Raw genomic sequence first — 27,721 nt, 5'->3', positions numbered from 1 at the left:
GAGTACGACGTCACTATCGTGTACAAGTCCGGTCGTGCACACGAAGATGCGGACACGTTGTCACGCGCGCCAGTTGAGCCTGCCGCTCAGAGCTTCGAAGAGGACTGCCCTTTCCTTGGCTCCGTAAGCGTAACAGACTTGGCTTTACGGCAGCGAGCAGATGCTCAATTGCGACCTATCATTGAACATCTAGAGGGCCGCAACGTATCACTGCCCCAGCATATAACTCGCGGATTGTCATCCTTCTGCTTACGACAGGGCGTGTTGTACAAGAAGAACGCAGCCGCCAGCAACAAAACTTACCTGTTGGTCGTCCCCGCAGAGCTGCGTGAGGAAATTCTATTTGCCTGCCACAACGAGCCTCCATCGGGCCATCTGGGCATCACCCGAACCATCGCTAGGGTACGAAAGTCTTACTACTGGCCGAAACTTGCCGCTTGCGTTAAACAGTACGTTCAAGCCTGCCGCGAATGCCAGCGCCGAAAATCCCCATCTGTTAAGCCTGCGGGATTACTTCACCCTATCGAGCCACCCAGAACACCCTTCGATCAAGTCGGCATGGACCTCCTGGGTCCGTTTCCCTTGTCATCTTCCGGCAACAAGTGGATAATCGTCGCTACAGATTATCTAACCCGCTATGCTGAAACTAAGGCGCTTCCTAAAAGCACGGCTTGTGAAGTTGCTCAGTTTTTCATCGAGAGAATTGTATTACGCCACGGTGCTCCATCCTGTGTCATCACAGACCGAGGAACAGCGTTTACAGCAAGGCTCCTTGAACAAGTTTTTCAGTTAAGTTACTCCACGCATCGCAAGACAACAGCGTATCACCCTCAGACAAATGGACTGACCGAGCGGCTTAACAAAACGATGACTGATATGCTGTCTATGTACATAGACGTACAGCACAAGACGTGGGATGAAATACTGCCTTACGTAACATTCGCGTATAATACCGCTACGCAAGAGACCACACGATTCACTCCGTTTCGTCTTCTATACGGTCGGGACGTTCAGACGATGTTGGACGCAATGCTCCCATGCGACATTGACAACATCGAGAATCTCGACGAAGATGCTGAGTGTTTCGTGCAACGAGCCGAGGAAGCACGTCAACTAGCCCGCGTAAACATCAAGAAACAACAAGGCGTCGATGCACAGCGCTACAACCGCTGCCACAGACAAGTCGATTATAAACCAGGTGACCAGGTGTTGGTTTGGACCCCTGTGCGCTGCAAAGGTCTCTCTGAGAAGCTTCTCAGTCGGTATTTTGGCCCGTACAAAGTGCTACGACAAGTGAGCGACGTCAATTACGAAGTCCTTCCGGACGGAAGCCAACCACCCCGACGCCGACAGCTACGACCCGAGATTGTGCACGTGGTGCGGTTAAAACCGTACCACACACTGTGACAATGTTTTTTTTTTTTACGATACACGCTTCGTTTAGCATCGAGGCGATGCTCTTCAGGGAGGAGGGGCAGTGCCGCGCGCTTGAGCTGCCAGCGCAAAAGAGGCAGACGAAGTGGCAGTCCCCCCTCGTGCCATTGTTCTGTTTTTGGCTGCGCTGAGCCGACCGCTCTTCGGACTTTTGTGAGGACGCCTTAAAAACGTCTCCTGTCTCTTTAACGTGACAATACTGGCAGAGCAAGCGAGATACACACACACAAAACAAACTACACGTTCTTAAGCCACACCTTGGTCATTGGCTGCCTGTATCGAAATCGCGTCATACAGAGGTAATACTAACGAGACTCAGGATAGGACACACATACACGACACACACACATCTTTTGTCCGGTGGCGATCCACCATTGTGTGACAGATGTGGTGAAGCACTAATGGTTCTTCACATTTTAATCGAGTGCAAACAGTTAGAAACTGTAAGAAAACAACACTTTCCATTACCCTACTGACAACATATACCTTTACACCCTGCAATGTTCGTCGGTAGGGAACCGCTTTTTAGTCATAAATCATTGTTAGCGTTTTTAAAAGAAATTCATAGTTTTCACATCATATACCCGGTTATTCCGTAGCACGACCTCTCCAGAGAGGGTTTCGTTGCGGTGACTACACAAGAAAGCACTTGCCTCACGGCCCTTAGACGCAAGGGTATGAACGAGTTAGGCACTTGTGCTAATGCCATACATATCCACCATCGTTTTTATTATCACCAACTTTTGTCATCTATTCACACCACACACACCTTTCACGGCATGGTCATGATTTTATTACTTGTATGTTTTTACCCGCCTTACCGCGAGGAATTTTATGGCCTTTATACAGCCGCTAATCAGAATCATTGTCCACATTCCTTGTCCCATGAACTGGCGCTCTTTGGCCACCGAATGGCCCTTGCGCCAAAAACACCATATTTCATATGCGAGCAGAACGTTATCCCCAGCGGAGAAAAACTATTCTGCAACCGAGAAGGAATGCCTCGCTGTTGTCTGGGCCATAACAAAGTTCCGCCCGTACTTGTATAGCCGCCCATTCAGGGTAGTTAGCGACCACCATTCCCTTTGCTGGCTCGCAAATCTCAAAGATCCCTCAGGTCGTCTAGCACGATGGAGCCTTCGGCTACAAGATTTCAATGTCACCATCGTCCACAAATCTGTGCGGAAACACACCGACACGTACTGTCTCTCAAGTGCACTGGTCAAAATGCCAACACTGACCTTGAAGACGACAACACTTTTCTTTCTGCCGTATCAGCAACCCGCTTGGCTGAGCAACAGCGTCACGACTCGGAGCTCATTCCGCTCATCGACTACCTGGAAGGACGCAATTCCCACCCTCCTTGAAGCTTTGCACGCTCGCTATCCTCCTTTTGTTTCCGCGATGGAGTGCTTTACAAAAAGAACTTTCATCCTACACAAGCTATGTATCTGCTTGTTGCGCCAACTACGCTTCGTGGTGACATTTTACGTGCGTGTCACGATGAGCCATCGTCCGGACGCCTCGGCTATACGCGCACGCTGCAACGGATTCAACGCTCCTACTACTGGCCACGTCTCGCAAAGACTTTGAAGCATTACGTTTGCACATGTCCCGACTGTCAGCGACGTAAGGTTCCACCTTTACGACCAGTGGGACTACTGCAAGCAATAGGCCCACCAAACGCGCCCTTTCATCAGATTGGCGTGGACTTGCGGGGGTCATTCCCCACGTCTTCGTCTGGAAACCGGTGGATTGTGGTCGCTACCGACCACTTAACACGCTACTGTGAAACGAAGGCGCTTTCAAAAGCAACCGCAGCAGATGTCGTCCAATTTTTCGTGAACAGCATCATCTTACGTCACGGTGCTACAGCTGTCGTCATAACTGATCGTGGGACAGCTTTCACCGCAGAGATGCTGCAGGAAGTCTTGCGATTAAGTGGCACGGAACATCGTAAAACAACGGCTTACCACCCGCAAGCAAACAGGCTGACTGAACGACTCAATAAGACAATTGCAGACATGCTGTCAATGTATGTGGACATCAATCACAAGAACTGGGACGCCATACTGCCCTTAGTAACTTTTGCGTATAATACTGCTGTTCAAGAAAGTACCAGTTTCACACCTTTTTGCTTAGTCCACGGTCGCGAGGTCACGACGATGCTCGCCGCCATGCTCCTGCCCGACAACTTAGGAATATACCGCACCGACGCCGCCAAATTCGCGCAGTGTGCAGAAGAGGCCCGTCAACTTGCTCGTCACCGTATTCAACATCACCAAACCGCAGACGCACGCCGCTACAATCATCGTCCCCGTGAAGTTATTTTCAATTCCGGTAATGAAGCCTGGGTGTGGACCCCTATCCGACAACGTGGCCGTTCAGAAAAGCTTCTTCGCCGCTACTTCGGCCCTTACAAGGTCGTACGACGGCTCAGCGACGTCACATACGAGGTTCTCCCAAAAGGCACTTCGAGACGTTTCCGTTTCACCCCACGAACTGAAGTCGTTCACGTTTCACGGCTGATATCATACCTTTCGCGCTGTAAATCGCCAGTGAGTGACTGACTTTATTCGTCTCTCCCTTACATTTTTTCCTATTTTTCTTATTTCTCATTTAACTCTTGGCTCCACAACCAACTATGTTATTCCGCCTTACGCCATTCATTTTGCTTGCATGGTAATTTTCCTCTCATTTTCTTTTTTTTGCCTTCATGTACAGCATCAAGACGATGCTCCTTGGGAGAGAGGGTTGCCACCATTGATGAACGAGCCGCTGTGGCTCATACCCGTTTCGGGCTACGAAGAAGAAGAGAATGTTTTCGTTGCTCTGGTTCGGGTGGACTCCGGGCTGCAGGTGTTTTTGTCGCGACAATATATATATATATATATATATATATATATATATATATATATATATATATATATATATATATATATATATATATATATATATATATATATATATATATATATCATTTTGGTTTCACTGCACAAACCCTAAGTAGGTATATTACAAAGCTCACACTTTTTTCACACAGTCTTTCTAAGCCAAACGACGATTTTACCGAAAATGTTGATTTAACTAAAATTGTTTCTTGAAAATCATTGAACGTTATCAGTGTCATAGAGCGTATAGTTATTTTCCTCTGTAGTTGCATGCGATCGCTTCGGACTTTAGCATATGGTGAAGCTGTTTGTCTCAACGTCACATAATGCCCAATATGAGGTTCAATCATCAACGCCTTAACATCAATTTCCACAAACTAGCCGAGTTAACTATTCTCGTTAGGATAAGCGCTCTCCGCTAAGGACGCATCACTGGACTTTCAACAGCTTTACGGTAATTCTCTCAGCTGCTTCTCCTGGTAAAATAAATGTGCCAAATCTTCGATGATGTCCAAAAGCTCTTTTGCAAACATTTGCCGAAACTGGTGTGTGTACAAGAAACACATTTAAAATCTAAAAACACCAATTTGTTGCGTCGGTATGTTCTCTTCCGAAAGGACAGAGATGATGTTGCGGTGTCATCCGGTGGTGTAGCAATTATTGTTAATCAAAAAGTAGCATGCACACATTTACCACTACAAATAACTCTAGAGGCAGTAGCTGTTCGAACAGTTCTTTGCAACAATCTCGTCACCATCTGCTCTTTGTACGTACCCCCACACCACCGTCTTGAAAAACGAGAATTCCACTCCTTAATAGATCAACTACCTGAACCTTATTTGGTCCTTGGTGACCTGAATGCTCACAGTAGTCTAAGTGGTTATTCTCGCTGCGACGCATGAGGTCGTCTCATTGAACAGATCCTTTTCTTCTCCGGTTCCTGTCATTTCAATAGGAAAGAAGCAACTTGTTATAACTTTGCCAACAGAACTTACTCTTCCATGGACCTCAGCATCGCATCTCCTTCACTTGTACCATTACTCCAATAGAAAGTTCTATATAATACCTAGAGAAGTGACCATTTTCCCGTCGTTTTGTGTACACAAACATCATACGAATGTCCTCTGCGAGTTCCCAAATAACCTATATACAAAGCTGACTGGCAACAGTTCCATAACATTACTAATTTAAGTTGGAGTGACATATGTGGGTGAAGCATAGATGAAGCTGTGCAGTACTTGACAGCTTTCCATATTGACGCCGCACCCAAATGCATCCCGCAAATATCTGGTCTGCCCGGCAAGCGACGCGACCCATGGTGAAACAGTGAGTGTCGTAGTGCTCGAAAGGAACAGAATAAGGCGTGGTGGTTGCTTGGGAATTCACTGACAGCCGAAAATCTTGACAGCTTTCGGAAAATAAAGTCACAAGGCAGGAGAACGCGTCAGCAGGCCAGAAGAGAAAGCTGACACAAGTATTTATCAGGGATCAATTCGTATACACAAAAAACTAAATTCTGGAACATGGTTGGTAGGGGAGCAGGTAGACAAGTACACCCGCTTCCACTTGTAAACACTCAGGGTGACAGCCTGGAAGATCAGGCGAACTTCCTCGGTGCAGACTACGAGCAGGTGTAAAGCTCGTCACACTATACTGAAGCTTTCCAAAGATATAAAACAAGAATAAAAAAGCAGAAACTAGAGCACAAGTGTACAAAATACGAGGCATACAGACAACCTTTCAACGTAGCAGAGCTGTAAACATCACTAAACTCCTGCAGTAATTCTGCCCAAGGCTACGAACGTGTCATGTATGAAATGTTGAAAAACATGCCGCTGTAAAAGGTGAAAGACTTTACTATCCGTATACAATACTATATGGCTTTCTGGCAGCATACCTACTTCCTGGAAAGACGCAATTGTGATCCCTGTTTTGAAACGGGGCAAAGACCCTTCCTCAGTTTTCAATTATAGGACCGTTGCCCTTACAAGCTGCCTTTGCAAACTTTTTGAAAAGGTGATAAACCGCCGACAGTTACATTTCCTTCAAACACTCAATCTGCTCGACCGATTACAGTGTGGCTTTCGAGAAGGCAGATCCACCACGGGCCATGTCGTGCGTATCGAGACAGAGATCCGAGACGCTTTCGTCCACAAACAATACTTCCTCCCGGTGTTCATCGATATTGAGAAGGCTTACGACACAACATGGTGTTTTGACATATTGAGAGGCTTGTCTCACCTGCGTGTGCGCGGTAGAATGCTTTCCATAATTGAGAGTTACTTGTCCAATCGGACAATCCGTGTCCGTGTGGGCACTGTTCTCTCCCGAACTTTTGTCAGAAAAACGGGAGGACCGCAAGGTGGTGTACCTAATTGTACACTTTTTATTATCAAAATGAATTCCTTACATTTCTCGATTCCTCGCAGTATGTTCCATTGTACATAGGTGGCTGACGTCCAGCTTGGCTTAAGTCATTCAACCTGGCAATGTTTAGGCAGCAGGCTCAGCTAGGTTTCAACAAGGTCTCAAAATGGGCAGAGAAAAATGGATTTCGTCTGAACTCACGAAAAGCACATTTTTCTTGTTCTCCCGAAAGAGAGGCATGCACTGAGAACCTGATTTTCAAATAAATATTCAAAGTCTGTTTGTTATAGCAGAGCAATAACTCTTGGCCTAATCTTAGGCCACAAGCTAACCTTCATACCGAACATCAAGTATTCAAAAACAAAATGTTGAAAAGCCATGAATGCTCTAAAAGTGTTGTCACCTACTACAAGGGTTAGTGACAGGCAGTGTCTCATGAGTTTGTATAGAAGCCTCATTCGCACCCGCTTAGATTATGGGGCTGTTGTGCATCAGTCTGCGACTCAGAGTGCTCAGTAGATGCGGGGCCCCATGCACGATTAGAGCATCCACCTTCTACGGGTGCTTTTCACACCAGCCCCGTAGAAAGCCTTTACGTTGAGTCAAATGAGTGGTTGTTTCACCTGCAGAGAACTTACATGTCCTTTGTATATTTCCTTAAGGTGAAAGCAGACAAGAAGCACCCTTATTACTCCTCTGTTAATGGTTTGTCGAGCTCTATTCTGTTTCAAAATAGGCCTTCGATGAGGCAGCCCTACTCAGTTTCCTTGAAGGAAACTGGTGTGTCACTGGAGCGCAGTTTATTGACTCCTGTAGCATACCCATCACCGTGGCAGTAACAGACTATAAAATGCGATGTGTCTTTCCTAGAAATTACAAAACACCCGCCTACTACCCATATCCGAACATACTTTCGGATACTTCACAAATGCACACGTCCTGAGTTTTTTTACAGATGCCTCTAAGTCTAACTCCTCTGTGTCCTGTGCTGCTGTCAGCCCATTTTTTTCGGATACTGGCCCTCCCCATCCAGAGACAAGTATCTTCACATTGGAAGCCTACCCGATACTTGTGGCTGCTAAACACATCAAACAACTACAACTACAAAAAAGCAGTAATTTATACGGGCTTCCTCAGCGCGGTAACGGCTCTGCACACTCCTAAAAACAAAAAAACCTGTCCTCATCTCACTTTACTCCATTTTATGCACACTACACAATCAAACAACATGTTGTAATGTCCTTGGTGCCAGGGCACCGTGAGATCCAAGGCAACGTGATGGCGAATCAGCTTGCTGCATCCATCCAGGAAAGCAGTGCCACTACACCCATATCAATCTCAGCCCTTGATCTTAAGCCGTATCTCGAACGAAAGCTCGGGAACTACTGGCATAGCAAATGGGATAGACACGCAAAAAGCAAGCTACACGTTACTAAGCAACACCTTGGTTATTGGCCACCAGTATCGAAATCACATATTTCAGAGGTAAACATAACGAGGCTCAGCATAATTCACACATACACGACACCTATATACTTTTTTCCGGTAGTGCTCCATCATTGTGTGACGGATGTGGTGAGACAATAACATTTCTTGACATTTTATTTCAGTGTGAACAATTTGATCCCCTAACAAGACAACACTTTCCATTACCCTAACGACAACATATAACATTACACCCTGCAAAGTTCGTCGTTAGGGAACCACTTTTAAATCATGAATCGTTGCTAGATTTTTATGAGAAGAACGCTTCAACAATGTAACATACCAAGGCATTGCGTAGCCCGACCCCTCAAGAGAGGTTGTTGCTGCGATGGCTACATTGAAAAGCACTTGCCTCGCGGCCCTTCGACATAAGGGCACTGGTGAACCACTTGTGCTTGCTACAAATGTTTTTACACATGCTTTTATTATCAAAACACTTTGTCACCAATTTTTACTATACATATTTATACGGAAGAGAGAAGCCATATCGACGAGGCTGTGGATGATATATATTTCTCACCAGCAGCAGCAGTGGCGTGACCGATAGACCAGACACAGAGCGGAGACCACTTTTCGTCTTCTTCATCAGGCACACACGCGCATCGTTCCACAAATTGTCATATGCATGTAGCATAATTCCCGGCGGCAGAAGCGCCGTCTCGGCGCATCTAGATGTCAACGTCAGCAGAAGAGTGGGAAGGCTTCAAGCGTGCCACAATGTACGATATCAGTGTTCTGTGGGACAGCTGAAGACGATGAGGCAGCAGGGGATATTTCGTATGTCGCAGGAGTACCTTGACGAATGACTCGATATGTACCTGTGTAGCGGGAAAGAAGTTTTTTCGACAAGCCGACTTGACGGGTCGGAGACCACAGCAGCAATAATGAACCGGGTAAGAAGTGCAATTCACGGTGCTGTTGATCCCACAAACACCTGTGGTTTTCTTGAGAAGCCAGAAAGCGAGTGCGGGCGAATTCGCGTGCGTGAGCAGCCCGAGTGATAGCGTCAAGGGCATATTCGCTGGTCGTTGTCACGGTAGACGGAATGACTTTATCTAGGGATAATGTAGGTTCTCGGCCGAACAACAGAAAAAATTGAGAGTAAGCGGCAGTGTCATGGCGAGAATTGTAGGCAAATGTAACGCACGGCAAATCGAGATCCCAGTCGGTGTGGTTGGTAGAAACATACTTAGCGAGCATGTCTATAAGAGTTCAATTTAGACGTTCCGTGAGTTCATTAGTTTGCGGGTGGTACGACGTAGCCAGCTTGTTTCTCGTTTGACAGGACTTCAAGATGTCGGCTATGACCGTCGACAAAAAGTGCGGCCACAGTCTGTAAGCAGCTGTCATGGTGTTCCGTGTTGCAAAATGACGTCCTTGAGGAGGAAGTAGGCGACATCTGTGGCGCAGCTTGTGGGAAGAGCTCGTGTGATGGCATAGCGCATGGCGTAGTCGGTGGCCACAGCTATCCATTTGTTACCCGAGGAAGACAGGGAACAGGGCCAAGTAGGTCTAAGCCAACGCGAAAGAATAGTTCCGAGGGAATGTCAAGTCGTTGAAGGCATCCGGCGGGACGTGTCGATGGTGCTTTGTGGCGCTGGCATTTCTCACAAGTTGCGCCGTATCTTCAGACTGACCACGCAAGCCCTGGCCAAAAGAAGTGTCGGCGTTTTCGGTCGTAAGTGCGCGACACACCAAGGTGACCAGCAGTCGGGAGGTCATGAAGTTTATGTAGAACTTCCGAGCGAAGGTGTTGCGGAATGACAAGCATCAGGGCCGGTCCATCCGGCTCAAAATTTTGGCGGTGTAATACACCATCGTGGAGCATAAATGAGCGATGGGACTGATTGGAAGATGGTGATTCGAGGCGTTCAAACATAGGCCGCAAGGACGCATAATGGCGCTGCTCGTCATCGATGCATATTATTTGCGAAACGGAAAAGACGCGAGGCTCGGCGTCGGTGTCAGGTATAGTGCTCGACTCAGCAACCGGATAGCCGGACAGGCAGTCTGCGTCCTTATGTAGGGGTCCGGACTTGTGCGTCACCATGTAGGTATACTCTTCCAGTCGCGGAGCCCAGTGCCTGAGCCGACCAGTAGGATGCTTCAGTGACGAAAGCCAACATAGTGCATGGTGGTCCGTTATTACAGAGAAATTCGCGCCATATAAATATGGGCGGAACTTCGTGACTGCCCAAGCAAGAGGAAGGCAATCTCGCTCTGTTATTGAATAGTTGCGCTAGGCAGCTGTGAGTAGGTGCATAGCGTAGGCGATAACTCGGTCGTGTCCCCGCTGGCGTTGGGCTAAGACGGCTCCAATCCCGTGATCAATCGCATCGGTTCGGACTTCTGTTGGAGCGGACGGGTCAAAGTGGGCCAACATAGGTGGATTCGTGAGAAGGGTGATGTGGTGAGAAAAAGCGGCAGCTTGGGTGGAACCCCACGTAAAAGTCACGTCTTTATTCAGAAAGTCGGTGAGTTGTCGAGCGATCGTTGCAAAATCTCTCAGAAGCCTTCTAAAGTAGAAACAAAGTCCACAAAGCTTTGGACGTCCTTGAAAAACTGGAGTACAGGAAAGCTCATTATGGCACGAATTTTCTCCGGGTCAGGCTGCACACCTATGCGTCGACAAGGCGGCCCAACACCGTAATCTGCTAGCGGCCGAAGTGACATTTCGACGAGTTTAGTTGAAGACCAGCAGTGCGGAAGATGTCGAGTACCACTGACAAATGATGGAAGTGTGTCTGAAATGTAGGTGATTATACAAGGACATCATCCAGGTAGCACAGGCATGTTGACAACTTGAACCGTTGTAATAGCGAGTCCATCATACGCTCAAACGTGGCTAAGGCGTTGCATAGCTCAAACGGCCTCACCTTGAATTTGTATAGGCCGTCGGGAGTTACAAACGCCGTCTTTTTTAGGTCTTTCTCGTCCACCGCAATCTGCCAATAGCCAGAACGTAAGTCGATTTAAGAAAAGTATCGCGCGCCATGAACACAATCGAGGGCATCATCAATTCGGGGCAAAGGATAAACGTCCTTTTTCGTGATTTGATTAGGATGGCGGTAATCGACGCAGAAGCGCCACGTGTCAACTTTTTTTCTAACGAGCACAACAGGAAATGCCCAAGGGCTCGAGGAGGGTTCAATAATTCCTTTGGCTAGCATCTTGTTGACTTCTTCAATTACGTTACGCTCTGTGGCAGACACCCGGTATTGTCGGCGGTTAATGGGAGGAGAATCAACAGTATTAATGCGGTGCTTCAAGAGGGAAGTCTGACAGAGTGGACTGCTGTCGATGTCAAATATCTCGTGGTAGGAAGCCAGAAGGCAGAATAGGGCGTCGGATTTCTCAGGCTTGAGTTTCTGGTCGATCACAGGGCGTAAGGCCGCATCGAGGGATGTAGCATCCTGCGGGCGATATAGAAGATCAGAGCATGCTTCAGCCGCAAAAGCGGTGAAATGGCTGTCTATTAAGGGTGGACGTCCGTGCGGTTGTATTCCGTGTGGTTGTACTTGCTGCGTGAAACGAAAATTGACAATGGGCAGACATGTTGGGTTAGAGGCCATGGTTACGACGGAGTGTGGCACAGTGATGTCGCTCACCAGCAGAACATCTGGAATAGGTGTGACGACAAAATCACTGTCAACAACGGGTGAACTTGTTGCCAGTTCAATAAGTTTGAGGGCTTTTGGCGGTATTCGACTGAAGTCTGTGGTACAGAGGCTTTTCAGCAGCTCGGGGCGAGAATCTAGAAGAGGAAGTTCTAAACAGAGAGTGCCGATAGAAAAGTCAATCAGAGCACAATGCGTCAATAAGAATTCAATCCCGAAGATGAGGCTATGAGAGCAATTGTCGAGCACGGTAAATAAAACAGAAACATGGCGGCCGGCAAAGCTAATACGAGCGGTACACATTCCAATGACGGCCACAGTTCCACCATCGGCGACACAGACTGCTTGTGTTGTGGAAGGCGTGAGTACTTTTTTGAGGCGGCGACAGAGATGAGCACTCATTATAGACACCTGAGTTCAAGTGTCAATGAAAGCCGTTAAAGAAAGACCGTCCACAAGCACTTCCAGCAAGTTCTTATTAGTAGGTAGCGTCAACGGAGGATTTGGGTCAGTCGAAGTTGATGCAGCAATACCTCTAGGAGCTGCATAATCTAGTTTTCCATCTGGGAAGATCAATAGTTAGTCGGCAATGGATAGCGGTGGAGTTGGGGTGACGGAGAACAGCGGCGTTGCGGTTACGGTGAACGAGCAGTAGAGCGGCTGTGAGGTGCATCGAAAGCAGGATACTCCCGGCTGGGCAAATACCGACGGGGGTCCGCTTATGACTGAGGAGAAGGAGAAAATTGGCTCCAATGGGGGGCGTCCAAAGTGCTGCGGCAGTAGTGGGAGACATAGCCAATTTGCTGACAGTGGAAGCAGATTGGCTTGTCGTCTGCTGTTCTTCAATTCGTCGGATTGAATGATCTGGACAGAGAGTATGGGTCGTGGCGGAATGCATTTATTGGCAGCGGTCTGTAGTTCGGTCATGAGACAAAGCAGGCGACGCAAAACCAAGGTTTGCAATTTCTTGCCGCACGACTGCCTGAATAACAGACACCGCTGGAGGTGTTTCCACGGTGCCTTGGTCGAGTGGAAGTGCATGAAATGGCGCCGGACGGGCCGCCTATAGCTCTCGCCGAACGATGCATGTGACATTCTCGTGCAAGAGTGGTGCGGCACCGACATCGGTACAGGTTGACGTGACAGCCGTCTTAGGGAGCCGCGAAAATTGAGGTCGAACTCGGTGGTTTTTAGCCATTTAAAAGCGGCTGCATTCCTTAATTATGATGATGACGGTCGTGACGTTGTTCTAGACGAGCAAATTGAAAGCGTCGTCCGCGATGCCCTTGAGTATATGGCTCACGTTGTCGCTCTCGGTCATTTGCTCTTTCCACTTTGCGGCACAACGCGAGCACGTCCTGTATGAACGAGACATACTACTCGGTTGATGACTGTACTCGTGTAGCGAGTTCTTGTCGTACGGTTGTTAGTCGACCGGACGGGTCCCCAATGACATCACGTAGTCGCTCCTTGAAGGTGTCCCAGCTGGTGAGCTCGGCCTCATGAGTGGCGAACCATACACGCGGGGCGCCATCTACGTAAAAGATTACGTTGGCGAGCATCATGGTAGGATCCCATCGGTGAGACAGGCTAACGCGCTCGTACATGCGGAGCCAGTAGTTGACGTCAAGGCCAGGTTGGGCGGAGAACATACCGGGATCACGGGGGTGCGACATCGCAAGGTACGGAGTAGCTGGCGCTCCATCTGATGGCGGTGACAAGCTGTCATCATTAGAAGCCACGGCTGGAGGATGGATGGTGCGGCCACTGCGAAGCTTCGTGGTGAAGACGGAGAACGTTCCACCTCCACCAAATATGTTACGAAAGACAGAAGCCGTATCGACGAGGCTGTGGATGAAATATATTTCAAACCAGCAGCAGGAGTGGCGTGACCGGTAGACCAGACACCGAGCAGAGACCACTCTTCGTCCTCTTCATCATGCATACACACGCATCGTCTCCCAAATGCCATATGTATGTAGCAATATCACGCCACTGTCACAATTTTATTACTTACGCTTTTACCCGCATTAGTGCTAGGAATTTTAAGGCCCCTATACAGCCACGCACCATACCATTGTCCACATCTCTAGTCACTGAAATGGCGCTCTTTGGCCATCAATTGGTCCTTGCGCCATAAAGCACCACACATCATCATCAAGCCCAATACACTTCGTAAAGAGAAAGGTGGGTCAAACACAGAAAATAACTGCCAAAATGTTTAATTTGGTAACTGGGAACACGCATATATACGCAGCATCGCTTACCACTTGCCAGTCATGCCAAGAGCCAATCAGACCGAGATTCTTGTTCGATGACCGAGACTGAAAGCACAGATAATCCTAGAAAGAACCCTAGGGATATTGAAGTTAGATTCGAGCCTTCGGGATCGCCGACTGGCGCTGGCGGCCCTTATTATGTGGAAAGTCACCCAAACCGGTGTTGACATTTTTTATTCAACCGATAGTACGTGCTTTGTGTCTTGTACGTTGTCATTGAGGATATGGTCCTTCTTTTCGAAACGTTTTAGCAATACCTCCTAAATTTAAGCACAAAATACCACATAGTATTCAAGTAGTATTGCTGTAGTATTTATTCTCTAAACATTTTGCAGTTAGTGTCATACTCCCGAGAACACTTTGTGAGAGCGAGCTTTATACTCCCTACATTGGTTGCTCTATAGAGTACTGTTATAGTAAAAAAGAAATGTACAATGAAAGAAGGTGCTGTCAGTTTGAAAGTGGTTTTACAAATGTGTGAAGATACAAAGGTATTTTATGATGCATTAGGCTTGGTCTACACTTTCTCAAGCAGTAAAAAGCTTCTTCCCAGAATAGAGTCAGCTGTCTAGGTGAATAGTGAATTATTGTAACTGGCTTTAGTGCCGCAGTAATGACACAACGACAGCACACATACACTAGTATGTGTCCAACGGACTACTGGTAAGATATTTTTGTTCATCCAATTCTGTAAAAGTATCCTCGTGTATTCGCAAGAGCCAGTTGGAATCGGTACAGCAGCGTTTCCAAATCTCTTCACAAAGGGGTTAGCAGGCAAAAACATAGCCTGAGGGAAATATTTAAAGGCGCCGAGGGTAATACTTAGTATTTAGTCGAATACAAGATAAATCTCCTGTCAGTTATTGTGAATTGCAATTGGACGAATATAAAGGTGTGCAGTGGAAAATCATCTCCTTATGATTCTAAATTTAAGTGTCGGAGTGTAAGCTTGAGCTGTTCTGCGTATCTTGAGGCATATATATATATATATATATTAAAATAGAGGTGTTGTACGTCGAGAAAGGTTCAGACGTAGCTTGGCAAAATGTCCTTTATCAGGCAGGTCTGGCTGATGCTGATGCTGATGACCTTTGATGGTGGCGCTTACCCACAAAGGGGGATGGGCCAAGAACCGGGCGGCAGGATACTTAAATGAAACTAAACTGAAAATGAAGCCAATCTGAAAAAGTAGCTCAAAATAATACTACCAAAAAACAAAAATGTGTGCTGAGCAAGCGGTAAACCATCTTTTGTTTTTTAAAGACATATATACGAATTATAAAATAAAGATCTGAAAAGGTCTAGCATGGTAATCTTTTAGTTGCGTTGATGTAATCAAACACAGTGGAGCATACATCCCTGTGCTAATGGCGAGCGGCGTGCGCGAGCTACTACTGCAGCCACCGATCATCATCGTCTTCTTCGTTGCCAGCAGAGCGTCAGTTACTCAGATTCATTAATTCATTACAATTACTCCCCGCGAAATAAGGAGCCATCCTGGCGACCTATGGACAAGTAAACACGGGAGGGTCGTAGCAGGGCTTAAGTCTCGAGACGTGGACAATTTCCTGGCCACGACGACTTTGGTCAGAAGATGGTTTCAGTGGCTCGATGAAGTATTTCACCGGTGATGTTTTTGTAGCACACGATATGGGCCGTGATACTTGGGGACCAAATTGGTAGAAAGGCCAGGTGTAGCAGATGGGACATGCAGCCAGACGAGTGAACCTGGATCGTAGGAAGTAATGTTATTTGATGCGTCATGGTGGTGCTTTTGGCGTCCTTGGTCTTGGGTTGTGAATGATCTTGCCAGTTGGCGGCATTCTTCAGCGTATGTAGCGGCTTGGGACAAAGTCGTGGACTCTGAGGAGTCAGGTTTGTACGAAAGAATGGTGTCCATAGTGCAAGAAGGTTCGCGCCCGTAAAGGAGGAAAAAAGGAGAAAACCCAGTAATGCTTTGAACGGCGGTATTATAAGCGAACGTGATAAACGGGAGCACTCGGTCCCAATTGGAGTGGTCTGACGAGATATACATAGACAGCATGTCACCAAGGGTGCGGTTGAAGCGCTCTGTCATTCCATTGGTCTGGGGATGATAGGCGCTTGTAGTGCGGTGAACGACGTGGCACTCACGCAGCAATGCTGTGATGACGTCTGACGAGAATACGCGACCACGATCGCTCAGTAACTCCCGAGGTGCTCCATGACGTAATACGATGTTGTGAAGAACGAAAGTCGCAACGTCTTTTGCTGTAGACGAGGGAAGGGATGAAGTTTCGGCATACCGCGTGAGATGGTCGACGGCAACTATGATCCAGCGGTTACCATCAGCAGTGTTGGGAAGGGGACCATAGATATCAATGCCGACGCGGTCGAATGGTCGGGATGGGCATGGTAAGGGTAGCAAGGTACCGCTGGCGTGACAAGGAGGAGTTTTTTGTCTCTGGCACGTCGAGCAGGCCCGAACGTATTGTCGTATAAAACGGTACATGCCACGCCAGTAATATCGGAGACGTATGCGAGAATAAGTCTTCAGGAAACCTGCGTGGCCACATTGGGGGTCGTCATGAAACGTGGAACAAATTTCGGATCGCAGATGACGTGGAATCACGAGTAGCCACTGACGTCCACCGGGTGCGTAGTTGCGTCGGTACAGCACGTCGTCGCGAGTGGCGAAGTGCTCCACTTGCCGACGCAACGTGCGAGAAGGGGGGGAAGCCGTCCGCCCAGCCAGGATGTCTAGAATCGAAGCAACCCAAGGGTCCTTGCGTTGCTCAGATGGCATGTCGGCAATGGTGACGGCAGTGGCATCACAGGTTATACTTTCGCAGCAGTCCGGGTCAGGGGGTAGAGGCGAACGAGATAGGGCGTCTGCGTCCGAATGTTTCCGGCCGGAGCGATAGACCACGCGAATATTATATTCTTGGAGGCGTAATGCCCATCGGGCGAGGTGACCGCTTGCATCCTTCAATGACGACAACCAGCAGAGGGCGTGGTGGTCAGTCACGACGTCAAAAGGGCGCCCGTACAAGTAAGGTCGAAATTTTTCTATCGCCCAAATAATGGCGAGGCATTCCTTTTCAGTGACAGAATAGTCGCTTTCGGCTTTGCTAAGAGTTCGGCTTGCGTAGGCAACCACGTACTCTTGGAAGCCGTCTTTCTTCTGTGCAAGAATAGCGCCTAGCCCGACACCACTAGCGTCGGTGTGGATCTCTGTGGGTGCCGATGGGTCGTAGTGTCGCAGAATAGGCGGCAACGTGAGGAGGCGGCGCAGTTCATTGAAAGAGTCGTCACAGGTGGCAGACCAGGCTGAAAGGTCTCTGGAGCCGGCGAGGAGCTTGGTCAAAGAAGCGATGATCGTCGCGAAATTGCGGACGAAGCGCCGGAAGTAAGAGCAAAGGCCTATGAAGCTTCGGAGCTCTTTCATGGTGGTCGGTTTGTGAAACGCTGAAACGGCTGTAAGTTTGGCAGGGTCAGGAAGAATGCCGTCTTTTGAAACCACGTGGCCAAGGATCGTAAGCTTTCGAGCGGCGAAATTGCACTTCTTCAGATTCAGTTGCAGCCCCGCGGCAGAAATACACGCGAGGACTTTCTCGAGGCGGGTTAAATGGGTTGCAAAATCAGTTGAAAAGACGACAATATCATCTAAATAACAAAGGCAAACGTTCCATTTGAGGCCTCGAAGGATAGAGTCCATCATCCGCTCGAAAGTAGCTGGCGCGTTGCAGAGGCCGAAGGGCATCACTGTGAATTCGTAAAGCCCGTCGGGCGTGATGAAAGCAGTTTTTTCACGATCGGCCTCTGCCATGGGTACCTGCCAGTATCCAGAGCGGAGATCTAAAGAAGAGAAAAATTCGGCTCCCTGTAGGCAGTCCAAGGCATCGTCAATGCGTGGCAGCGTATAGACATCCTTGCGCGTGATTCGGTTGAGACGCCGGTAGTCCACGCAAAACCTGATGGATCCGTCCTTCTTCTTCACCAACACAACTGGAGAGGCCCAGGGACTGCTTGACGGTTCGATTATGCCACGTGTCAGCATGTCGTCAACCTGTTCATTGATGGCACGGCGTTCGGTAGTTGACACACGATATGGACGCTGCCGTAATGGCGTCTCTTGACCGGTATCTATACGGTGTACAACAGATGAGGCTCGACCTAAGGAAGGCTGATTGTGGTCAAACGAGGCTCGAAAACGCTGTAGGAGCTTGATCAGCTGTTTCTGCTGCCGAGGCGTGAGGTTACAATCGATGGACTTGCGGAATACATCCATAGGTTCATTAGCGTCAGTTGCGGGTGTGATGGCACAAGTCGGTAGAAATGGCTTGTCTGGATAGATCGGGTCTTCGAAAATACACTTTAAGGTCTCGAGGCTTCCCAGACACTCACCGCGTAGCAGGATGTACGGGCAAGCAGAAACGTTGCACGCATAAAGTACCGCCGAACCATTGGAAAAGTTGATGACGGCAAACGGGAGGACGATGGTTCGGTGTTGCACACTAGCTATAGTTGGTTGGAACAGGAGCGTCGAGTTAGTGGCAGCAGGGGAAAACACAGGCACTAGGACGGCGGACAACGGCGCGATGCGGACGTCAGCTGCGGCAAACACTTTCGAGGGACTGTGGTGGTCGATATCAAGGCACGGATTCGTCAACGTGAGTTCAGCACGAGCGCAGTCGACGAGGGCCTGATGGGTAGAAAGGAAATCCCATCCTAGTATCACGTCGTAAGATGAACGTGGGAGAACAACAAAGTTGACGGCGTACCAAACATCTTGAATAAGAACGCGTGCTGTGCACTGAGCTGTCGGCGCGATGAAATGGGAGGTGGCTGTACGCAGAGCAAGATTCGTAAGCGGCGTTGTAACTTTTCTCAAATCGCGACACAGTTTTTCACTAATTACAGAAACGACGGCGCCTGTTTCGACAAGTGCACGTACAGCAACACCTTCTACTAGCACATCAATTTCGTTGGACGGACAAAGAGGAGGTCTTAGAAAGTTCGACGACGACGCAGTTCTTGCCTCCGGAACTGCGGCTGTCAGTTTTCCTCTCGAGCGGGGCTCGTCCGCCGAAGCATTGGGGAGACAGATCGGCGACGGGGTGGTAATGACCGGCGAGAATCGGCGGGGCGTCGTGGGGACAATGAGTCGGTGATAGGAGAAGATGGTCGCTGGGGATTCTGGGCAGCCTGGTAATTTGCGGAATTCCCATGGTCTGGAGGCTGGAAGTTGCGACGGCGACAGTAGCGTGCTATATGTCCCACGAAACCGCATGCGAAACAGATGGGTCGATTATCCAAGGTGCGCCTTGGGTTAACGACAGAAGGTGCAGGGGGCGAAACGGGATGGGGTGCCGTGTATGTAGGCAGCGTCGTAGGGTAGGATGACCCGGTGCCCCGGTATGCGCCAGAGACAGGTGGGGCTGTAAGACGGTGTGATCAGCAGCGACGTCGTGTACGAGGGCGGAAACTTCAGCCGTATCTTCTGCGGCCCTGCGCGTCGAGACACGCTGCTTACGCAACTCGTCGTACTCCTGACAGAGGTGGACAACATCGGTGACGGTCTGTGGATTCCTAGCGACGAGCATCTGGAAGGTGTCGTCGTCAACTCCTTTGATGATGTGCTTGATTTTGTCGCGTTCGGTTAGAGATTCATCGACGCGCTTGCAAAGGGACAAGACATCTTCAATGTAACTCGTAAAGGTCTCGTCCCTGCGCTGGACTCGACTACGGAGACGCCGTTCCGCGCGAAGCCGGCGCACGGCCGGACGGCCGAAGACCGCGGAGATGGTGGTCTTGAAGGCGGACCAGTTGGTAATTTCGCCTTGGTGGTTCTTGAACCAGAGGCTGGCCACATCAGCGAGGTAAAAGCGCACGTTTGTGAGCTGGTCGCAGGCGTTCCACTTGTTGGAAGCGCTTACGATTTCGTACTCGACGAGCCAGTCCTCGACGTCTTGTTCATCGTTGCCGCGAAAGATTGGTGGGTCGCGTTGCCGAGGCGCGCCAGTACAGTAGACTGTCGTTGGTGAGGCAGCTTGAGAAGGGCCAGGAGCAGTCATGGTGAACGGTGAGGGTAGCGTCCGATTGGGAAGTTCCAGGTTGATGGGAACCCCGGCTCCTCCAGCACTTAAAATAGAGGTGTTGTACGTCGAGAAAGGTTCAGACGTAGCTTGGCAAAATGTCCTTTATCAGACAGGTCTGGCTAATGGCGAGCGGCGTGCGCGAGCTACTACTGCAGCCACCGATCATCATCGTCTTCTTCGTTGCCAGCAGAGCGTCCGTTACTCAGATTCATTAATTCATTACAATATATATATATATATATATATATATATATATATATATATATATATATATATATATATATATATATATATATCTTGTTGTTCTGTGGGGCTTGAATTAGAAATTCTTGCGCCTAATGAATGCTATAAGAAGTTATTTACTCAGCGGAATAGGATACTACCCTCAGAATCGCGTTCGTTTGTGGAAAGCTACAGCACAAAGAACTTAGGCGCTAACTCACAGTTTCGCATTTCGCATTTCTACACTTCAATGAGCGTGCGTCACATAAACCTATGGGGTATTTGTTCTGAACGAAAACTTCTGACCCCATGGTAGAAACCTCGAACAAAGTAGCCTTGTTGAGAATGTTGCGTCTCGGGCGTTCTCAGTTCAGATTCGAGCAAAAGCTGTGATATCGTAAAGTGAAAGCGTCCAACTGAGTAATGCAAACAATTTTAACATGAAAGAGACCCCTCCATCTACAGTCATACCACCGAAATTGGATTATCTGGATACCACTTTCAAAAGTCAACATGACTAGTTGGTGCATTTTTAAACTTTTTCTAAATTTTTAGAATGCATATATTGCTTCCTCAAGAACTTGTCTTGATCTGTTTCCACGAGAGGACTATGCGTATTATTCTAGGATTATGGTGATTGAACAGCCGCCCTATGCAAAACGGCACCAGTGTTGTATAATGATAGTATTCAGAGATCGGGATACCTCGTGACCGTGATATTTAGAAAAACAAGGAAACTACTCAGTTAAATATCTGGCAAACATACTATTCCGTTATATGCACAGCGCGTTCAGCACTATAAAAAAGATGGCCATACTGGCACTATATACGTTTCTGGGACAACGCAGAGCTAATTTTATTCCTCGTTTTCGTGGGCCAAACCTCCCATAATATCCTGGTTGTCTTTGTTATTATGGTTGAAAAAACTATATTTTTGTAAAAGAATTGCTTCATAATATTGTGTCTCCTAATTATTATTCCATGAAACTGAGCCTGTAATTACACCTGCACCCTTTTTCTACAAACCTTTCAGCCAAGGTTCTCAAGAAAAGGCCACTGCTGTTAAAATGTACGGCTATAATAAAGAAAACGCCATCACATACGTGACGGAAGGTAAGTTTTGCTGTTATGCCTCCTGTACCAGTGCACGGTATTTTTGGATGCACAAAGCGTAAATCCGAAATGGTAAACACCTACTTATCGTTGACTGGATAAAGCTGGAAGATCTCAGGCGTGCGTTTTGAGCGAATGGAAATATTGAGCCAGCGCTAGCTGTAAGGACACTGCTTCTTCCTCTGAAATAATGTGTACTTGTTCTGTTCTCTTGATATGTGAAGAGGATATGACCAATAAGTCTATCCAGTGATATAAATGTTTAATGAAGCGCTTGGTAGACTCACTAAGGTGCGTCACTCAAACATGAAATGATATCACCAGCGTTGTTGGAATCACTATAGTTCTGAAGGCACTGCTGCTGGTATTTGCAGTAGAAACAGCTATAAAATACACCCATGTACAAGTATTGCAAGCTATAGTGTTTATGTGAAAATATTTTATTTATGTGCTGTTTTATCACGGTATAAGGGTACAAATTTTTCTCCTTAATTCCTGCAACATTACTCAGATTTGTCTTATTTTTGCCCTCAAGAGCAACATTAGGGGTAGCAGAAATGCGCTGCTAGTGAATTAAGTGAAAAATTAATATTTCCCCAACAAAGAAACGGTATCTAAAATCCGTCTTGTTCACCATCGTAGCAGTCTGTATTAGTTTTCATCTTGTTAAGTAGACTCTCACTCAGTGTAGCGCATTTTCTCCGGTGTCTAAATTCTTGGCGCAACCAGCATGTGATTCGCTTGTGAACGCGTATATACTACAATCAAGAGAAAAATTCTGCTTTAAACCAGCTCCCTGCGGTAAGGTGAATGGCATTATATTTTTTTCTTTTTTAAATCGCTTTTTTATGTTTGACGTTCTCTCAAGATTACACGACCTGCACATTCTGTTACGGAGTATAGAAATCGCTTCTGTGTGTTTTCAAGCAATGAGATTTTTCACACATTAACAGCGAGGGTCACAATTCCACAAATTTGAAGCTTTAAACCTAATTGTATACGCCATTGGTTAGCTTCTTGCTCAATATTCTGACTCGTGCTAATTAACCACCGCAACAAACAATGAGAGCATTGCGCAATCACTGTATTGTTTCACAGTGATGTTTGTCAGCACTTCAAGGGTTTCGCAAAAAAAAGCCATAGTCAAATAAAGCAGTATTACCCTAGTTTTGTGGCTCAACTGCAACGAAACTAGATGCATACCCCAAGGTTGAAGGTTGCAGCCACCGTGATCTTATAATTAAATAAGTTCGATAATAAACTTTCACAATGTTTTTTGCATCTATTCCAAACACTTTCACACGCTTCTTTCAGTTATGCACTAAGCATACTTTTTATGTTCGCTTGTAGATGGACAAGTTTTCACAGACGTCCTCGCATTTTCTGACAATGATTGCTACGTGGTCTACGCTCTTGGTGCAGACGGAACTGAGGGAGGTACGTAATTTCAGTGACTTCCATTCATACCAGAAATTGTAACACAGCGTTCTCGCGAAAGTATCGTGCATTTTTCCTGAAGTATTCACTTAGAGTGTTTCAAAAATTGAGTTACTAGATAACTGGATGAGCTGCCTGTTATCTGTTTCTTCTCTTCCTTAACATAGAGCACCGTTCTCGAGTTTCTTTTTTGCGACAAGTATAGATGAATGTTTTTCTTATTTATAATTTCGTGCACGTGTTGTAGAGGCATCTAAAAGAAGTGCCCTTGAAAGTAGTTCATGTAACTTTTTTTTGTCATGCGAAGCTTTGTCTAACCTTTATTCGTAGACTTGTATCATTGATCAAAATGACACAAATGTTTCAACACCTAAAACTGTTAGCATATACTAGAAAAGGTAAGATAAGCTCTGCGAGCAAGTGTGATCTAAATGTTGTTCTTTAATGTTGTTCCACATTCACTTTGGGCGCTATCTCAGACATCGCTGTACAAAACACCAGCCATGTATATGAAGACGCTTCGTTGGCTGAATAAAGCTCTTAGCTTAATCCACAAAAACTGCAATCTGCAGTCCGGTTATCACCACAGGGGCATCGAATTACTAATATTTTTTTTCCTGCGAACTTAGAGAAAAACATATAAAGTGGACAAAAATGAATGTATTCCACCCGCTATTGATTGTTAAAAGTGGCAACTTTTATACGTGCATACGAAGGTGGTTACTGATATTGTTTTTCTTAAACAGTTACACCTTAGAGTTCGTATACATAACACGCCTTTCGCTATATATTTAACGCCAAACCTTTATCGTGCATGCTTCTCAAACTCTCTGGCATAATAAACTCAAGAAAATATGGGTGACGCCAAAGATGGGTGATGAACCGAGCCACAGTAATACTAAGCAGCATCATCTGGAAACATTGCCTTTGAATATAGTGCTAACAGCCAAAGCTACGGACAACAATCGAATTATTTGTACAGTGCAACGAAAACACATTGGACGAATTGCGTCATGTGCGTACATGGTTATTGTGAGGCGTTTTGTTAGCTTGGAACCGTCATTTAGCATACCAGGTCTTTTTACACTTTGAACTATAATTGTTGTGCCTCACCACTTGCGGACAATATTTAAGATGACTCGCTAAATAATTTTGAGTTCATATTTATGTAATCTAAAAATTTTCCATAATTGGTATTTTACAACAAACGCAACCGCGAAGCATATTTTTTTTCAATTGTTTCATAACCATGCATCAATGTACGCCGTTATGAAGACATTGGTTTTTCGGCTTAAGAAACCTGTTTGTCGTAGACCGTGACATTAATCTGTACCTTGCAATCATTTCAGGTTACGAACTATGGGCCAAAGATTCTAACAATGTTCCAACCAGTTGCCTGGAAAAGTTCAATGAGTACGCTGCTGGTCTTTCGGTACGGGACGTATTCACAAGAGATTGCTTTCCAGAACCAGAATAATAACTTGGGAGTATCGTTCCTTGAACGTCCACCCGTGGTATTGCCAACTCATGCCTCTATGTTTGACGCAGTGTGGTCGACGATATCATTCACCTACGTTTCTTGTGTTTGGTACATTTTAGTCAATGACGCCACCTAGCAGTACTCCGAAATAAAACATTTTGTAGGCGCAAAACAGCGTTTGATATTCAATCATGAGATGTTTGTACGTCTGAGCAGCAGCCATACCGACACAACATGTCTTAAATACACGCTGTAAATGTGAATCGTGCGTTGAATTTGGAATAACAAGAAAACATCAACCAGGAAAAGTTTTGCTTGTCCTGGTTGAAGAAAGAAACCACGTGTCGATTCACAACGTCACCGGAATAACTCTCCCCTTTGTGCATTTTCTGTTAACAAAGAGCTAACCTAGACCATATTATCACGTGCATTTATGTTGGTGCCCACTTCGTCGCACAGCACCGTCTGCAGCTTATCTACAGTGTGGCGTCGGTAACGCGTCGTCCCACCGCTGGCGAGCTGGGCATGCCTTTAATAAGCAGTGGGACCACGTGATAATCTGATGTGTACCGGCGAAGAGAGCAGGGGTATTCCTTCCGCCGACGCTGAACCGAGCAGGCCGTTTCGAGGCCACCGAGAGTTTTTTTTCACGCAATTCTTTTATGGGCACAAGTTCACTCAAATAAAGTTTTTTTTTTCATGTCACCTCGTCTCCGTGCTTACGGGCCAAGACCGCCACGTAAGTGTGACATTTAGTGGAGGTGCTTATGGTTGGAACACCCCCTTCAAGCCGTGAAGCTAGCCCCTTACGCAAAGACGACCGCACCGAAGCAGTGAAGGCAGAGAACTCGGGAGAAATCTGAACCAGTCGAAGTCGCCTGGGACTGCCTCCGGGATATGGACTGTTTAGACCCCGAACGACACGTGGCAGCCCATCCTAAACGATGGCAAACGCCACTGCTCCCGCTACTTTTACGTTAGAACAACCAAAGAAACCACCGAAGTTTCATGGCTCCGCTTGCCAGGACTCGCAAGAATGGCTGGACAGGTTAGAGAGAGTCGCATCATGTAACAAGTGGTCGGAGAAAGACAATCTGCGCAACCTCTTTTTCTCTCTCGAAGACTCCGCCCTAACTTGGTATGAAAACCAAGAGACTTCCCTAACGACTTGGAACATTTTTAAAAGACGACTGGCATCTACATTCCCACATGCTTGCCGAAAGGAACAGGCTGACGCCATATTCCAGACCCGTCAGCAGCACCCTTATGAGCCTGTAACTGTTCGTCGAGTAAATGCAGAAGATCTCCCCACAAGTTGACGAGAGTATGGTTGAGGAAAAAAAACTCCAGTACCTGACGCGAGCCGTGAAGGAACAGTTGTTCGTCGGCCTCATTCGTAACCCGCCGAAGTCAGTTGCAGAATTTGTGACAGATCGAGGCGGCAACAGTTGAAAAAACACTTGACCTGTGAGCCAGACAATACAGCCGCAGCTTGTGCTGTTTTTTCGGGAACGTGGACTTCGATATACTAGACACTCATAGTCTTCGTGCTACCATACGGACCATATTCCGCGAAGAACTTCAGAAGTTGCTCTCTGCGGTTAGTCCACACGTTGCACCTCTGACAAGCGTCTTTCGCGACGAGCTGCATCAGACGCTCGGAACAGCATTTCCGACCCAGATGGTCTTGCAACCAGTGCCGCAGCACGCAGTGATGACATGCGATGCCATTCGTAGCCAGATGCCTCTGGTCACGCGCACGAATACCTACACACCGTCACCTCCGCCCCAGCCCTACACGCCGTTACCAAGACCGCCGCTGCAAAGCCGACCTATGGTTTATCAAGAGAGCCAGACCCAGAATAATAACTTGGGAGTATCGCTCCTTGAACGTCCACCCGTGGTATTGCCAACTCGTGCCTCTATGTTTGACGCCGTGTGGTCGACGATATCATTCACCTACGTCGCATCATGTGACAAGTGGTCGGAGGAAGACAAGCTGCGCAACCTCTTTTTCTTTCTCGAAGACTCCACCCAAACTTGGTATGAAAACCAGGAGACTTCCCTGACGACTTGGGACACTTTTAAAAGACGACAGGCATCTACATTCCCACATGCCAAAGGTCAGCCTTATTCGCCACTGCCAATAAGGCTGACCTTTGGCGGACGCCAAATCGACGCCCGTTATGCTTTGTTGCAAACCGCACCTCCGACGACGTTACGAAGGGCGCTACGAATCTCACCGCTGCAACCACTGTTTCGAAAGACGGCGACGCCAACACGGTCCCGAAGGCGCCACTGCTTCGAACTCCGCCGGAAAGGTCACCAGCCGTTTGGTAGCGTAGGTTTTTCAGCTCGCGACTGCTTCTGCGCAGAGCTGATAGACGAGCGGACGAGACGACGGTGAGTTAAACAACGTTTATGTACAGCATATATACAGAGGCGTTACAAATTCGGCACTGGGGCCGACAGAGACTCGAAGAGCCGAGCTCTCCTCTCTAACACATAGGTCTGCTCTAAAATGGGTCTCTCTCGACGCGCCGCAGGACTTCTTTTAAATGCCCCGGGTCCTACCCAAATGTCCAACCAGAAGCGCCGCTGGTCGTGAGGCCAGACTCCTCCAATGGGGTCGCCGCTGGGCCGCGTCCTTCTTTCTCATCGAATCTGGAGAGGCTGCGCTGCAGGTGGCTGCACCCAAGGACGAGTGACGTAGCCGCGCTTTGCGTCACCCCCCCCCCAGACAGGAAGACGCCGGTTGTTTACGGGCTCGCTGGCTGAGCTGACTCACAGCACTCTCGCGCCAGAAAGACGCCGCGCCTGTTTACGCCGTTGAGTTGTTCGCGTCAGGCGGGCTGGCCATGACACAGATTGCCTTTTTCAGAGGCACGGACGTTCGCTGTGGACTCGCAGGCATAACAGCACCCCCGCCGCCAGACAATGCGCCGAAAAGACGAGCTGCTTCCACGGGGCTCAGATGACAGGCGCGCTCGTTCGCCAGGTCCATCCAGGTTCGCCTCCAGGGCCATGGGGAGAATGCAGCTCAGACTGCGTTCCGGGAACACATCCCAATCTTGAGGACGGATCCCAGCTCCACTGGCTTGTCGCCACAACTTGTTGACCAGCTTCGCTCGTCTCTTCTGACGATCTTTGGTTTCAGCACTTGTCGATGGTTCTGCAACTTGTCAAGAACGGTTCGACAACAGACAACACACGACACAAGCAAGTGCCCTCGGTCACCCTACAGAACACCAGACAAAGTATAGTACAACATATACCTAGCTACGTGTCTATCGGAATTTCATTCCCTCTACATCAA

General features: G+C 47.6%; 1 protein-coding gene across 1 annotated transcript in view; it reads left to right on the top strand.

Moving 5' to 3' along the window:
• Positions 1-24,590, top strand: part of LOC119165463 (female-specific histamine-binding protein 1-like) — a 47,863-nt gene extending 23,273 nt beyond the window's left edge. Inside the window, exons 3-5 of the mRNA XM_075870569.1 lie at positions 21,409-21,488; positions 22,839-22,925; positions 24,275-24,590. Of these exons, the coding sequence (XP_075726684.1) occupies positions 21,409-21,488; positions 22,839-22,925; positions 24,275-24,402 (295 nt within the window). The 3' untranslated portion in view covers positions 24,403-24,590. The remainder of the gene's footprint in view (positions 1-21,408; positions 21,489-22,838; positions 22,926-24,274) is intronic.
• Positions 24,591-27,721: the final 3,131 nt, after the last annotated feature.

The sequence above is a fragment of the Rhipicephalus microplus genome, chromosome 8 (genome assembly GCF_043290135.1).
Source record: "Rhipicephalus microplus isolate Deutch F79 chromosome 8, USDA_Rmic, whole genome shotgun sequence".
Lineage (NCBI taxonomy): Eukaryota > Metazoa > Arthropoda > Arachnida > Ixodida > Ixodidae > Rhipicephalus > Rhipicephalus microplus.
The sequence above is the reverse complement of the archived record's forward strand: the minus strand, read 5'-3'. Positions and strand labels throughout refer to the sequence as shown.